Source organism: Muntiacus reevesi, chromosome 5, assembly GCF_963930625.1.
Source record: "Muntiacus reevesi chromosome 5, mMunRee1.1, whole genome shotgun sequence".
Lineage (NCBI taxonomy): Eukaryota > Metazoa > Chordata > Mammalia > Artiodactyla > Cervidae > Muntiacus > Muntiacus reevesi.
In genome coordinates this window covers 28,290,993-28,304,717 of record NC_089253.1, presented here as the reverse complement: position 1 = coordinate 28,304,717, position 13,725 = coordinate 28,290,993, and the positions used below count along the sequence as shown (strand labels likewise).

At 43.6% G+C, this 13,725-nt stretch overlaps 3 protein-coding genes across 8 annotated transcripts; 1 reads left to right on the top strand and 2 right to left on the bottom strand.

Moving 5' to 3' along the window:
* The first annotated feature begins 1,056 nt into the window (after positions 1-1,056).
* Positions 1,057-8,710, top strand: LOC136169543 (tRNA pseudouridine(38/39) synthase). 5 transcript variants are annotated; one of them, XM_065937358.1, is made up of 5 exons: positions 1,057-1,098; positions 6,271-6,691; positions 6,808-7,373; positions 7,927-8,117; positions 8,232-8,710. In XM_065937358.1, exons 2-5 carry the CDS (start codon positions 6,314-6,316, stop codon positions 8,540-8,542), a joined length of 1,446 nt encoding a protein of 481 aa, XP_065793430.1. In that variant the 5' UTR covers positions 1,057-1,098; positions 6,271-6,313; the 3' UTR covers positions 8,543-8,710. The 5 variants fall into 5 exon arrangements, with proteins under 5 accessions (XP_065793430.1, XP_065793434.1, XP_065793433.1 ...); XM_065937361.1 differs by having other exon boundaries at positions 1,080-1,098; positions 6,271-6,385; XM_065937359.1 differs by lacking the exon at positions 1,057-1,098 and adding an exon at positions 1,111-1,854.
* HYLS1 (HYLS1 centriolar and ciliogenesis associated) lies at positions 2,967-12,920 on the bottom strand. 2 transcript variants are annotated; one of them, XM_065937365.1, is made up of 5 exons: positions 12,785-12,920; positions 8,558-8,639; positions 8,024-8,106; positions 5,608-5,724; positions 2,967-4,297 (listed from the first exon to the last, which is right to left on the bottom strand). In XM_065937365.1, exons 4-5 carry the CDS (start codon positions 5,619-5,621, stop codon positions 3,367-3,369), a joined length of 945 nt encoding a protein of 314 aa, XP_065793437.1. In that variant the 5' UTR covers positions 5,622-5,724; positions 8,024-8,106; positions 8,558-8,639; positions 12,785-12,920; the 3' UTR covers positions 2,967-3,366. The 2 variants fall into 2 exon arrangements, with proteins under 2 accessions (XP_065793437.1, XP_065793436.1); XM_065937364.1 differs by lacking the exon at positions 8,024-8,106.
* On the bottom strand, positions 8,817-9,524 carry LOC136169547 (splicing factor U2AF 35 kDa subunit-like). The gene has a single exon (XM_065937368.1). It carries the CDS (start codon positions 9,522-9,524, stop codon positions 8,817-8,819), a length of 708 nt encoding a protein of 235 aa, XP_065793440.1.
* Positions 12,921-13,725: the final 805 nt, after the last annotated feature.

Here is a 13,725-nt window from a genome sequence, read left to right as displayed (position 1 = left end):
GGTGCGCGCCAGGCGTTAGAAATCCGTCACTGGCGCTTCTGTAGTGAATGTTAGAATGTTAGGCGGACCTCTGCTGAGGCAGCAGCGGCGTGGGAGACTCTAAGCGGCAGGAATCTCCGCACAGACTCGAGTCCTACCTCTTCTCCCCCACCACCCTCTCCCCAGACTATTCTCCAGGTGGTGGGGCAGGACCCCTGCACCCCGCTTCAAACTCGCGTGTCCGCCTTCCCCCGAAATTTCTGCTGCTACTTTGCGAGATGTCAGAAAGGCTAGTGGTGGATGGCATAGGAAAGTGGAGTCAGACGGAGTGAGGTTCACTGGACAAATGGGAAAGATGCAGAGAGGAAGTAAAGTTATTCAAATTCTAACTCCTGTCCCTGTTACTCGAAACCTGTCGTGTTTGCAAATACCGGCTTACTTTCATCTTAGTTCTGATCCGTGCCTCGCGCTGAAACAACGCGGAGAAAACTGTTTCCCCTTTCGTACAACCTTCACCTCCCACATTCACCTGCACAATCAGGGGTAGATTCTTTGCACCAATGACTGCTACATCTGGACAAAAGAAGCAGAATATCTTTTTCTCCAAGTTTTCTAACCGGAATCTTGAGATTTCAATCAGCATCTCTAGAAAAACGCGCAAAATCCTAGTTATGATCTCTCCGTGGTGCTGAAGACTCCCCGTCCTTGTTCGGTCACTCAGACATCTCGGTCATTTGTTATGAGACGATCACATTCCTTTTCAGCCCTTCATGTGGAGTTTAATTGTAAATGGTTTTGAATGTCAGTGATAGCTTTCTACTAATTTAACTACAAATAAAATCGGGTCAAGTCCTTTAAATTTAACGTTCTATTATTTTAGCGGACGAGAAATTATCCTCTCTTTCATTCTTGTCCTCCCGCAGGCCCCAGATCATGCCTTGTTGGAGGTGCCCAGAAGGTGGCCGGACTGCAAAACATTAGGCAGATTTCAGTGTTAAACCTGCACTCCCGGCTTTTAGAACTACATTTCCCATAAAGTGGACTACATTTCCCATGAGGACCCGGCGCAAAGTGACAGCTTCCTGTCTGGAGGAAAGCTGCGTGGCCGACAACCGGAAGGTAAGTGTGCGGGTGTTTGGGGGTGAATTATTTTCTGGATTCTACAAAGAGGAACGAACAGATGCGCAAACAGATGGACGTTTCTGTCATTTCCCCTATGCTCCCTTTCCTGTACCTTGATCTTTTCAGGAGAGCACTCTTTTGAGTATGGAAGTGGAACCTCGCTAAAGACCCTGTGTTTTTGTGTCTGGTGCTTCTTGGAGCAGTTGTCAGAAACGTGCAGCAGTTAGGAGCTTGTTTACTTCGATTTCTTGAGGCCCCTGGGACTGCGGAGTGTAGTCTCTTCTGCCTCAGAATTCGTTTGCTCATGAAACCAAATATTAGAAGTGGAGATTCCGGTAGTATGTGGAGTGGGGAGGTGTGGCGACAGTTTCCCCCCAAATTTGAACATTGGTTTGATAATTTGGTGACCCCTTTCCTGGACTTCCGTGGTGGCTCAGCTGGTATAAAGAATCCACCCACAATGCGGGACACCTGGGTTCGATTCCTGGGTTGGGAGGATCCCCTGGAAATGAGAAAGGCTACCCACTCCAGTATTCTGGGCTGAATTCATTGGACCGTATACCATGGGGTCGCAGTCAGACACGACTGAGCGACTTTTACTTCCCTTCTTGATATTAGGCAGCTACTTGAGAAGCACTGCGCTTCACCCTGAGGAGAGGTGGCGTTCTGGGGAAATACTGAGTCAGTTCCCTTTTGCCAAAAATGTGTTACTACCGGTTTAACACCTTTGGACTAGTTAATTGGTTTCATAAGGTAGGTAATATTGGGCTTCGAGAAATAAATGAAGAAGCAAACCATTGGGAGTTTTTTTTTTTTTTTTTTTAACTGATTTGTATGTAAAAAATGCTATGTTGCTGTTAACTTTTACAAAAGAGGTACAAATACCTTGAATCCCACTACCTGGAAGTAGGTGTGTTGATCTTTCCTTGTGCTTTGTGTGTGCAGTAAGACAGATACTGTGCGGCCTGTATGCTTGATCTAATTTTTCTTTTTCTGTTAGCTCCCCATATATTTCCAATGACTAATGTCTAATTACTTCACTATTGGACAGCTGGCAGTTTCTACTTATTTGCAGTGAATGTTACATGTACCTTTGAGCCACTGATTATTTCTCTCCCCGATGAATGATGAACGCTTAACAATGGAACTGGGTGAATGAATGATGTAACTTAAATATTACAGAGAAAATGTATTTTAGCAGATAGTAATGGTCAAGGTCATTCATTTTTGTTACATGGCTGTTTTTCCCTTGAACAAGCAAGCTATTTCTGCTGTCACTCTACTGGCTTAAATGCTAAAACCTGAGAGCCCCCAGGTTTTAGGTATTATTGGAACAGAAGTGAAGAACAAACAGATCCAAAAGTTCAGATGAGCTCAGTTAGTGATTTGACCCCAACAGGCCAGATTCATTTTGGTGGTTATGTCTGCATCTGGCTCCAGCTGCTAGAAGTTTGAAGCTCTGTTGCAGTGTGGCAATAGCTTTCAAATGACAGACATGATTTCTAAGAAGATCTCAGAGGCAAATTATAAAAAGTATGGCATTCCAGAAGTGACAAACAGAGGGCAACATATTACTGAAATAATTCTGAAACAAAACTTGGGTTAGAACCTTGCATTGGATATCGTGCTATTATTGAGCATCTATTAAAAAACATTTAACATGGTTAGTGGAATTACTGTATTCCTTCAGTAACAAAGGTTATCTTGCTGTTCCTTCATGTAGGATTGTGTGTAAAGGCCAGGGTTTTGTTCATTCCCTTTGGCTCTCATTTAAGTGTGGAGAGTATGATGCAGAGTATGATTGGAAGCAGAATCATAACCTAGGTTTGAGATTGCCTTTGGAAAATATTTAAGGGAAAATAAGGTCAAGTTCACAAATATCCAAAAGTCTTTAATAGGTAAGCTTACTGCTCAGCAACTTAGAAACACAATGATAAAAACAGGAACTCACATTGGCCAAAAGTAACAAGTTCATGAAACAAATAGTGCTGGCTTTGCTCACTAAGACAAACCAGAAAGACTAGGTCTGTTTTTCTGGCATGATTCCTCTTGCAACTGCTAGATGTGATGGTCATTTGGAAGTTAAGTGGTAGATACCAATGTGACATATATCTAGGAAAGACCAGTGATGGGTGAAGTCCTTACTCTGTGTTCCATGGTATTTTGAGTTAGTTGTTTCTATTTAAATAAAAGGAGAGATACTAAGAACCAGATGATTGCAAACAATCCTGTGAAAGGAGAGACTAGTTAAAAAAAAAAAAAGACTTAAGAAGGCGAAAGGGGGAAGGAAGGAAGTTTCTTGGGCATCACACCATTTGCAAGGTCACAACGAACACCCCAGCGAAGGGCAGATCGTTTCTTCTCGGTTGGCACTAGGTAATTGTTTGGAACATATATATGCTGAGGCTTGGACTGGGCTTCTGCACGACAAAGCATCTGCTCTCGGATACCCCAGCGTAATTCCTTCCTATGATCTTCACCAGGTAACCGCATGGAGTCCCAGTCTCGTTTATATTCAAAATAGCGGGCTACCCGGTCTATCTTGCCCCGGTTTCTGCTCAACTGGTCCAGCCTCGGGAGGATAAAGGACTTGGGCCGGCTGGCAACAATCAGGTCTTGTTCATAAGCTGGAGGGCCCATTTCTTCTCTTCGTAGATAGCAAACGAGCTGATCTTGAGAAATCCCTTGGTATTCACGTGGTAGACTAAATTTTTGTGAAATATCAACTGGAGATTCCCTGTCTTCCTGGAAGTGCAGATTCATCAGCCTTTGTCTTAAGTCCCAGACATCCATGTCACTTTCTGTACCAGACTCTGATTCACTGATCATCGACTCATCTGTCACTAATACTTCCCCACCTGGCTTTCGACGCAGCACCTTTCTCTTCATAACTGGCTTTCGGAGTCTTTGGGAGGTCTCTGAGACTGCTTCTGAAGGGGCACTGCTTTCTATGTGTGGGTAATGCAGTTGTGCAGGAAAAGCAGCTCGCTTTCCTGAGGTTACTGAGGCTTTACTGTAGGGATCATACAGGATGGACTGGGCTTCTCTCCTGACATCTCCTTCACCGTGGCCTGCACAGATATGAGTGTAAGCTTTAGTGGCTACTAGCATTCGTTCTTCTGGATCCATATCAGTCCATTTTTGTCCATCAGGTCCCACAAGTTCCTCCACTGCTTCTCCTACACTGAAGGACCTTCTGTAATAGAAAATCACTGATTAGATTTCTGATAATAAACTTCCAGCTCAAACACCATTCCCTTCCTATGTACTATTTTATAGCAGTGAAACAGAACAGACATAAGTACAACAGTTAACTATATGGTAAAATACAGATTAGTCCAGGCAGTAAGGGAGCACTCTGGAGGGGCAGTAACTCAGTTCAGTTCAGTCGCTCAGTCGTCTCTGACTCTTTGCGACCCCATGGACTGCAGCACGCCAGCCTTCCCTGTCCATCACCAACTCCTGGAGCTTGCTCACTCGGGTCCATCGAGTCGGTGATGCTTCCAACCATCTCATCCTCTGTCGTCCCTTCTCCTCCTGCCTTCAATCTTTCCCAGCATCAGGGTCTTTTCCAATGAGTCAGTTCTTCCCATCAGGTGGCCAGAGTATTGGAGTTTCAGCTTCAACATCAATCCTTCCAGTGAAAATTCAGGACTGATTTCCTTTAGGATGGACTGGTTTGATCTCCTTGCAGTCCAATGGACTCTCAAGAGTCGTTTCCACCACCACAGTTCAAAAGCATCAATTCTTTGGCTCTCAGCTTTCTTTAGAGTCCACTCTCACTTCCATACATGGCTACTGGAAAAATCATAGCTTTGGCTAGGCAGACCTTAGTTGGCAAACTAATGTCTCTGCTTTTTAATATGCTGTCTAGGTTGGTCATAGCTTTTCTTCCAAGGAGCAAGCGTCTTTTGATTTCATGGCTGGGGTCATTTTGCAGCCATTAACTCAACTCAGGGTTTATTACCTGCTTTCATTTCCAGGCTCATCTTAATCACTCCCAATTTTACTGCCTGGAAGTCTTGCCACCTTGAGTAGCTCCTAGGATAGGTGGGTTCTAGCATAAGAAAAGCTCAAGAGATTAATGATATGGGGCATAATGCTTCATGTACATTATCTAACTTGGACTTTAGAGGGACACTTTATGTACCCAGCACTGTTTTCATGTGCTTTACATTTATTAACTCATGTAATCCTCACAGCTGTGGGATAAGTACTTTTAGTATCTCCTTTTCACAGATGAGTAGCATGAGGCATGGACAGATTAAATAGCCTAAGGTTACAGCGCTAGTAAGTGGTTGCGCTAGTACTGTCCCTGTTTACAGATGTAGTACAGTTTTCCTCAGATTATTGCAATACGTCAGGAATTTCAACACTGATATCTAAATTATATTATCCAGAGTGACTTTATTTTCCATCATGACAATTTTAACTACTAGAGGTACAGAAATCTCTTATCAGAACATGCATTAAATTTGACTTAGAAAGAACTTAATGCTTAAATACCTTCTTTGTGCCATCAAGCTGCTTAAAGGGGTAAACTCTTGATTCCCGATTCTACTTCCAATATGAAGTACAATCACTGACAAGTTTCTTCCACTGGGTCAGCTTCTACTGAACCACCTTTAAGACAGAACTGTTTCAGATGACAGAACACACCACCCACCACAAGCAGTAATTTTATCTGCAATATTAGAAAGCAGCAGAAACTTGGCATAGACATAAATACTCCATATAAAAAGATTTTATGATTGGAAGATAGCACAAATATAATGAGACATCAAAAGGAAATGTTTTAGGGGAAAAATATCAGTAACATCAATCCTCCACCATCTCGGCTCATGAAGAATAGAGAATTGAAATCTACGTTTCCCCTAAATTCTGACTACTTAAATCATAACAATGCTAGCTGGATTTTTTAATTTTTTGGTTGATGCTACCTTCCTTTTTCACTGTGAATTGACCAGACATGATGGAAAAGAATAATATCTAGATGATCGATCCATAATAATGAAGCTAGCGCTTGTATCCCTGGGCAGAATCCAACATCTATATATCCTTTAGGCCTCAAATTAAATCTTAGATACTGTTTGAATATAATGGAATGATAGATACCAACATCACCAAGGGAATCAGCACTAAAACTGTGTCTCTTTACTCTCTTTTCAGATAGGGTGGATCTCTTTGTATTTATTCCCGAGGTTGTCCTATCATGGCTGAAAATGACGCAGACAGAATCCAGACCGAGAAACTCCTAAAGAGAGTACAGGAACTGGAGCAGGAGGTAAAGCGACTTAAAAAAGAACAGGCCACGAACAAGGACTCAAACATTCGAGAGAATTCTTCAGGAGCTGGGGGGAGAGCGAAGCGTGCCTTTGATTTCAGGGCTCACGGTCAAAGACATGTAGCTCTAAAGATCGCCTATCTGGGCTGGGGATATCAGGGCTTTGCCAGCCAGGAAAACACAAGCAATACAATTGAAGAGAAACTGTTTGAGGCTCTAACCAAGACCCGACTGGTAGAAAACAGGCAGACATCCAACTATCACCGCTGTGGGCGAACAGACAAAGGAGTTAGTGCCTTTGGACAGGTAAGGGCCATTGTCCTGTTTCGCAAAGCAAGCAATCCTAATACATTCTAGGTGTACGTACATACTGAGGATTCAGATTATTTGCATCTCTAAATATCTTTCTCTTAATTCCACAGGTGATTTCTCTTGACCTACGTTCTCACTTTCCAAAGGGCAGGGATTCTGAGGATCTTAACTTAAAAGACGAAGTCAATGATGTGGCTACAGAGATCCGTTATACCCACATTCTCAACCGGGTGCTCCCTCCAGACATCCGCGTGCTGGCCTGGGCTCCCGTAGAAACTAGCTTCAGTGCTAGGTTCAGCTGTCTTGAGCGGACCTACCGCTATTTTTTCCCTTGTGCTAACTTAGACATTGTAACCATGAACTATGCAGCTCAGAAGTATGTTGGCACACATGATTTTAGGAACTTATGTAAAATGGACGTAGCCAATGGGGTGATTAATTTTCAGAGGACCATCCTGTCTGCTCAAGTACAGCGAGTGGGCCAGAACCTGGCCGGGGAAGGAGGGCAAGAACCCTTTCAGTTATGCCAGTTTGAAGTGACTGGTCAGGCGTTCCTTTATCATCAAGTCCGCTGTATGATGGCTATTCTTTTTCTGATTGGCCAAGGAATGGAGAAACCAGAGGTTATTGATGAGCTGCTGAACGTAGAGAAAAATCCCCAGAAGCCTCAATACAGGTAAGTTAAAAACACACACCCAGACTGTCGCCCCCCCCAACCCGAAAAAAAACAGCTATTGCCCTTAGATATATTAGAATATATTTTAAAATATTCTTCCTCTCCCCACCATTGTCTAAAAAACTAAGTTTCTGATTCTCCCTTCATGAGGCTTTTACTCTAACTTGTAGAATGTTATGCACATGTAACAGTGATTACCTTTTCATTTTCTTCTGTCATTGTTCTATCCCTTTAGTAAGTAACAGGTGTCTGGACCAGGCCCCTTGGATAGTTTTACAGCACTATGGTGGGGCCAAGTCAACTCACTTCTAGGTGACTTGTTACAACTGAAATTTTCTGTAATGTAGATCAAGCCTAACTAAGTGATCCAAGGTTTGCTGCGTTTTTCTTTTTTTAGTTATAAAGTTGTTCAACATGAGGGATGGTGTCCTATCTTCTCAACTATTAGATACTCCATATTGACAAAATTTCGCCCTCCTCCTAAGCCAGCTGATCCTGTTTTTTAAGACCTGCTGGATGGCTGCTGTGTACTCTCATCCTGTTTCTTGTCTAGCATGGCTGTGGAATTTCCTTTAGTCTTGTATGACTGTAAGTTTGAAAATATTAAGTGGATCTATGACCGGGAAGTTCAGGAGTTCAATGTTACCCACCTTCAGCAACTATGGGCTAATCATGCTGTGAAAACGCAGATGTTGTATAGTATGCTGCAAGGACTGGACTCTGTTGCACTGCCCTGTGGAACAGGTATGATGGGAACCAAAGTTATCCAGGGTGGTGGGGGAGGGAGATTCACAGAGTTTGGAAGTGATTCTGTTGTGGTAAAGTATCCACTATAATGCTTGACTGTATATGTTACAGGACCTAAGATGGATGGAATGATAGAATGGAGAAATGTTAAGCCCTCTGTCACAAAGCAGACCAGTGCCTTTGTAGAAGGAGTGAAAATGCGCACTTATAAGCCCCTAATGGATCGTCCTAAATGCCAAGGATTAGAATCCCGGATCGAGCATTTTGTACGTAGGGGACGCATTGAACACCCACATTTATCCCATGAGGAAGAAACAAAAGCCAAAAGGGACTGTAGTGACACATTAGAGGAAGAAAATACTGTTTTTGAGAAGCCAACGAAGAGAATTTGTGTTGATGCAGAACTTAAAAGCATCATTTAACCACAGAAAACTCACCAAGATCTAGGAGGCAACAAAGCACCATTAGGTTACAGAAGTCTTTCTTGAACAAACATTCCGTCATTCCTATCCAGGAGAACTAGAGGTAGGAGAAACAAGAAGAAATTTTTATTTTTTTTTTTTTTAATTTTATCACTACAAATTTTATTCAGAAACCCATGTTTGTTTTTGTTTTTGTTTTAAATTCCCATTATGAACTGGTTTGGTCAATCAACTACAACACTCTCTAGCAGACAAAGGGTAGAAATGGCATGGCTCAGAATCGACCGGACCTTTCCCGGTTTTTCGACTGCCTCCTGTCACGCTCCCGCCCTCTGCCACCTCCACCGTGGCAACCATGTTCTTGGGACCGAGAGCGACGCTCCCTGGAGCGGGCCCGGGATCTACGCTTCTTGCGCCGGCGCCCATACAGCTCCCGTCGCAGGTCCCGGGAGATGGGCTTCAGGTGCATGAAGTTGCAGAAGCCGCCCCGCGTGCACTCCCCCATCTCGTACTGGCGGCAGCAGGCTTCTCTGAAGTCGGTCACTGGGGAGAGCTCGGCGTGGATAGGCTGGCCGTTAAACCAGCGGTTGTTCAAGTCAATCACAGCCTTTTCCGCATCTTCTTCACGGCGAAACTTGATATACACGTTCCCCACGAGGTGGTCTCCGAGGTTGTCACAGACGTTCATCTCCTCCACCTCCCCGTACTTCTCCTCCATTTCTGTGAAAACCTCCTCAAAGAATTCATCATAATGTTCTTGCATCTGTACATCGGTCACAGCGCAGCGCAAACCGTCAGCAGACTGGGAAGAGTTTTGAGGGTTACGGTAAATGTTCAAGAGGGCAATGGTCTGGCTGAAGGTCGGTTTATTGTGCAACCGAGAGCATCTGTCTCCATGACGACATGCTCCAATTTTGAAATAAAATGAACAGTTGACTTTGTCTTTCTCGGTGCCGAAGATGGAGGCCAAGTACTCCGCCATTTCCCACTCGCAGCTGACACCGCTGCCGACGCCGGAGACAAGAAGAAATTTTTAAATGGACATGTATTTACATACACCTGGAAACCTATGCCTTGTGTTCAAATTCATTAAAACCAGAACCCACAAGTATCTGATTTGTTGTGCTGTTCTTTTTAAAAGCAAATGACACTACTCATCTGAGTTCTCATAAAGAGCTTTGCCCAAGTGTCAAAACTTAAAAACACAAAACATATATTTGATAAACTGGTTTAGTGAAAATGACCTAAGTAGATAAAACACAGCATCTTTCACAAAGCTTATCCATCTATTAATACTGCTATATGAGCCACAAATGGTCTTTCTCCTTTAATTTTAAGGTAAAGATCCTTCTGTTTTTAGCATAATCATGGAGTGTAGCAAAATATTCCCACTTAAACATATAAGAACAAACCAAAGCATTTTATTTTTTTCAACTTTCTACCTTATTTCAATGTACTTTCACTGGCGTTAGTTTTCAATTGAAAAAATAAAATAAAAAAAAACCTAGGAAAAGAAGAGAGTTTAGGGAATCAAAAAAATCAACTCTAAAAAATGATACACGAGACAAAAGCAACTAACTAAAAAGCCATGCTTAGGAGAGTCTATAGTAGAAGCAAAAGAGAGAGGATCAGGGTCTTTGATCTTAAGTGAAATCCTTTCAAGGTTAACATAGATGTATTATCAAATCTAGGAGAATAAGGATTTAGTGACATTATTTCTGGTATAGAAATTTCTATTTCTGCCATAGAAAAACTCAGGACCAAAAAAAGAAAGAAAAACTCAGGACAATCATCACAGATGAAGCAAATCAGAAGTCCCCAAATATAACTCTGCAGAATTATCTGTATTGTATAATACAATGTACAAACTCCAAAGTCTGACCCATGGTAAGGACTAAATGAATTTAAGTAAAGCAGGGCTTAGCTTTTACGTTGGAAAACAATTATTTCAATAGGTTGTGAAGTTTAAACAAGATTTTATATACATAACATGTAAGTATATGTTACGTATATAAATAAAATGGTGCTTTGTGAGAACTATTATACCATCCATTTCAACGTTCATGCAATACAAAACTACCTACCGAAGAGATAAACACAGAACACAGGAAAGTAGGGACAGAAATGGAACAGGACACTGGGCTGGGGGGATTTCCAACACTAAAGCCCAAAGTGATTTTTTTTTTTTTTTTAATGGGGGATGTGTACTATGATTAGTATGTTTTCTTTGCAGTCAAATTATTGCACACTTTTTCTTGAGTGTATGAAGATAGGTGTTTGCAAATAATAAAATATATTATTTAGCAAGATATGTAAGTGGCTGTAAGTTTTTTCTCTTTCTTTTTTAATATAAAGAACTGATCATCTTTTCTCCTTACCTACAGGGAAACTTTCACACAGATGCTAGAACAGCTTATATTTCACACAGATGCTAGAACAGCTTATATTTTGTAGATAAATACAGATATTACCTGTACCAAAATACCCAGCAGTATCTTGTCAAAACCTGAAATGTTCCACTGAGTTAGTTACAAATGAAAGGATTTCAAGAATGGAAGGGAAGGGTTTAAAATTGGAAGAGGGGCTGGGTCACTAGTTAAGATTCTAAACTTTGCTGAGTTAGAACAAATTCCTCTACTTCTTGGAAGTGAAGCGTGTAGCTTCAAGCACGGCATATTAGAACAAAAGAAAACAAAATACCCTAAAATATAACCATAATCCAAAGAAACAACAGACTAGTGGAAATTATATAACAGGTTCAAAATCACTAATTCACATTCCTCTTAGCTATTAAAAGTGACACACAGCGGCAGAATAGACAAAAGACAGATGATTTATCAAAGAAAATCATGACTAATAAAAAGTTCCATCTCATTAATAATGCAAATAAAAACATTAAATTATCCTTTTAGATTGATAAGATTTTTTAACGCAGGGCAGAGTGTGGAGAAATATCTACTCTTACACTCTGTGCTGCTGAGTGGGGTGGGGGAGGGGGAACCGACAGTTTTTCTAGAGGGCACTCTGGCATTGTGAACCAGAATTTATTTCTAATTGTTTTACAATGCTGTATTGGTTTCTGCCACGCTGTATTGGAATCAGCCGTTAAGTGTGTATCCCCTCCCTGTTTAGCCTCCCTCCCACCCTGAATCGGAATTTAAACTACCATTTTTTCGAAGCCACAATCCATTTCCAAGAAATTATTCTAAGGAGATAAACTGCACAAGAATGCAAACATATATGTCTGCAAGTAACCACTACCATACTGTTTTCTGATGAAGAAATTAGAAAAACAAATGTCCATCCATTAGGGGACAGGTTAAATAATATGGCATAGTAGAGCCACAGCAAGAAATATTATGCCCCCATTAAAAATGATAATGCATGTCTCCATTTGATATGGATCAAATGTCTTATTCCTGAAATACTAGGGACTGAGGCATGATCTGCTTTATAAATGAAAATGCTTTGTTATATTCAAAACAAATACACTTTACAGTCATGTAAATATCTGAAGTAAACCCAAATATGAACAGATTTTTTATCTGTGGCTGATAAGAATCGCGAGTATTTTCTTCCTTTTTTAGTATATATTTACCAGTGCTTGGATTTCTAAAAATAATGAGACTGTATAACTTTTATAACCAGGGGAAAAAAGTTGTTTTTTTTTTCATTCTGGGGCAAGACTAAAGGGTTCTTCAATTCTACACGCTATCCTAACTCACTAGGCAAAGAGTTTCTCGCACTGTAACATACAGAGTTTGACAAAGGTGAAACCAACTAGAAGGGGAGAAGAACTTTCTCCCTTCACAATGACAACACAGAGTCTGCACCAGCTGGCCCGGGGCGTGGTCACCGTCTCGCACGCTCGGGCCAGCCTCCGAGGAAGCTGACTCCTCCGCGGGCACGGGTCCCGCCGCCCCAATGCCCGGTCGCCTCGCAGAGCCGGGTGGACGGACCACTGGGGTCCTCGCCGCGGCAGCCGCCCGGCGGGCAGCGGACGGGCAGTGGGAGCATAACGTGACCTCGGGGTTCGGGCGCGCCGGGGGCACGCACGGCGCCGCTCACGCGAGCCCCCGGAGGCCGCACACCTGGATTCTGCACTGAGCGCCCGGGGACCGGCAACCAGAGGAGGGAGACTCCAACTCCTCGCTACTCAGAGCCCCATCTCTACAGCCGTGGGCGGGCGGGAGGCCCTGTGGGGGGCCCGTGTACCACTTCTCCCCTTCTTTGCCCGCTTACCTGCCCAGCCGATGTCCGTCGGCCGCACCGAGTCCCGCGGCGCGGCTACCGCACCACCGCAGGTTTCAGTTAGCTTCCCACAGCTCACACAGGCGTAGGGGCCACAAACGCGTCCAAGCTGCCGTTAACTGCCCGGCCGCCCAGGTTTAAACCCGAAGAGCCAACCGTCCCGCCCCCCCAGGCCCCGCATTCCGTCTTCTTATTGGCCCAGAGTTAACGTCCTCAAAGTCTACATCCTGATTGGTGCGTATCTTCTCTTGGCCCTCCCCCACGGGCGGGAGGAGGCCTGGGACTCGCGGCTCGGATTCGGCGAGGTCCGCGCGCCGCCAAGCTCGAGCGCGTAACCCGGAACCACCGCGGCGTCGCCAAGCAGGTGACCCGAAGGGGAGGGGCGGACTTCTGAGGCTCGGTTAACTCTCGAGGTTACCGAAGAGCGAGATAGCTGGATTTTGGGAGAGGCGTTCTAAACGTTCCGTCTACCTCAGGGGAACCAATCTCTTCCCTCTTTTGGAGCCCTCTCCCCCGATTCCGCCTCTTCCACCGCCCCCTCCTCCCCACTTCACCTCACCCGACTCCGCAGCAAGCAATCTCCCTGGAGTCTGACAAGCGCAGTTTCCATATAAAGACCCGTATAAAGACCGGTATAAAGCGCAGTGCTTTCCCTGGCTTCCTAGGCTCTCTGATTTGACCCATTGTGTGTCTCCAGCGCTTACCAACGTGACTCTCAAACTGATTCCGCCACTCCGACTTCCTTATTAGAAGCAGCCCTCGCTTAAGCTCAAATGCTCCCTTCTACTCCCTTCCCGTAATCTTAACCCTCAAGTGCTGTTTTGTTTGCATACCTGGGAAAAAACGTCCTAGGGCTTTGGGAATTCTTGAGGGTGAGGCCTAGAAGAGAAAAAGGGTAGAGGTCTTCACAGCCCAAGGTCCCAGGCACCTCC

Bases quoted from the DNA above. Each gene is read 5' to 3' on its own strand.
- LOC136169543 (XM_065937358.1), top strand. From the start codon at position 6,314: ATGGCTGAAAATGACGCAGACAGAATCCAGACCGAGAAACTCCTAAAG. The intron at 7,374-7,926 runs GTAAGTTAAAAA...TTTCTTGTCTAG, and splicing joins CCCCAGAAGCCTCAATACAG to CATGGCTGTGGAATTTCCTT. The intron at 8,118-8,231 runs GTATGATGGGAA...TATATGTTACAG, and splicing joins TGCACTGCCCTGTGGAACAG to GACCTAAGATGGATGGAATG.
- LOC136169547 (XM_065937368.1), bottom strand. From the start codon at position 9,524: ATGGCGGAGTACTTGGCCTCCATCTTCGGCACCGAGAAAGACAAAGTC.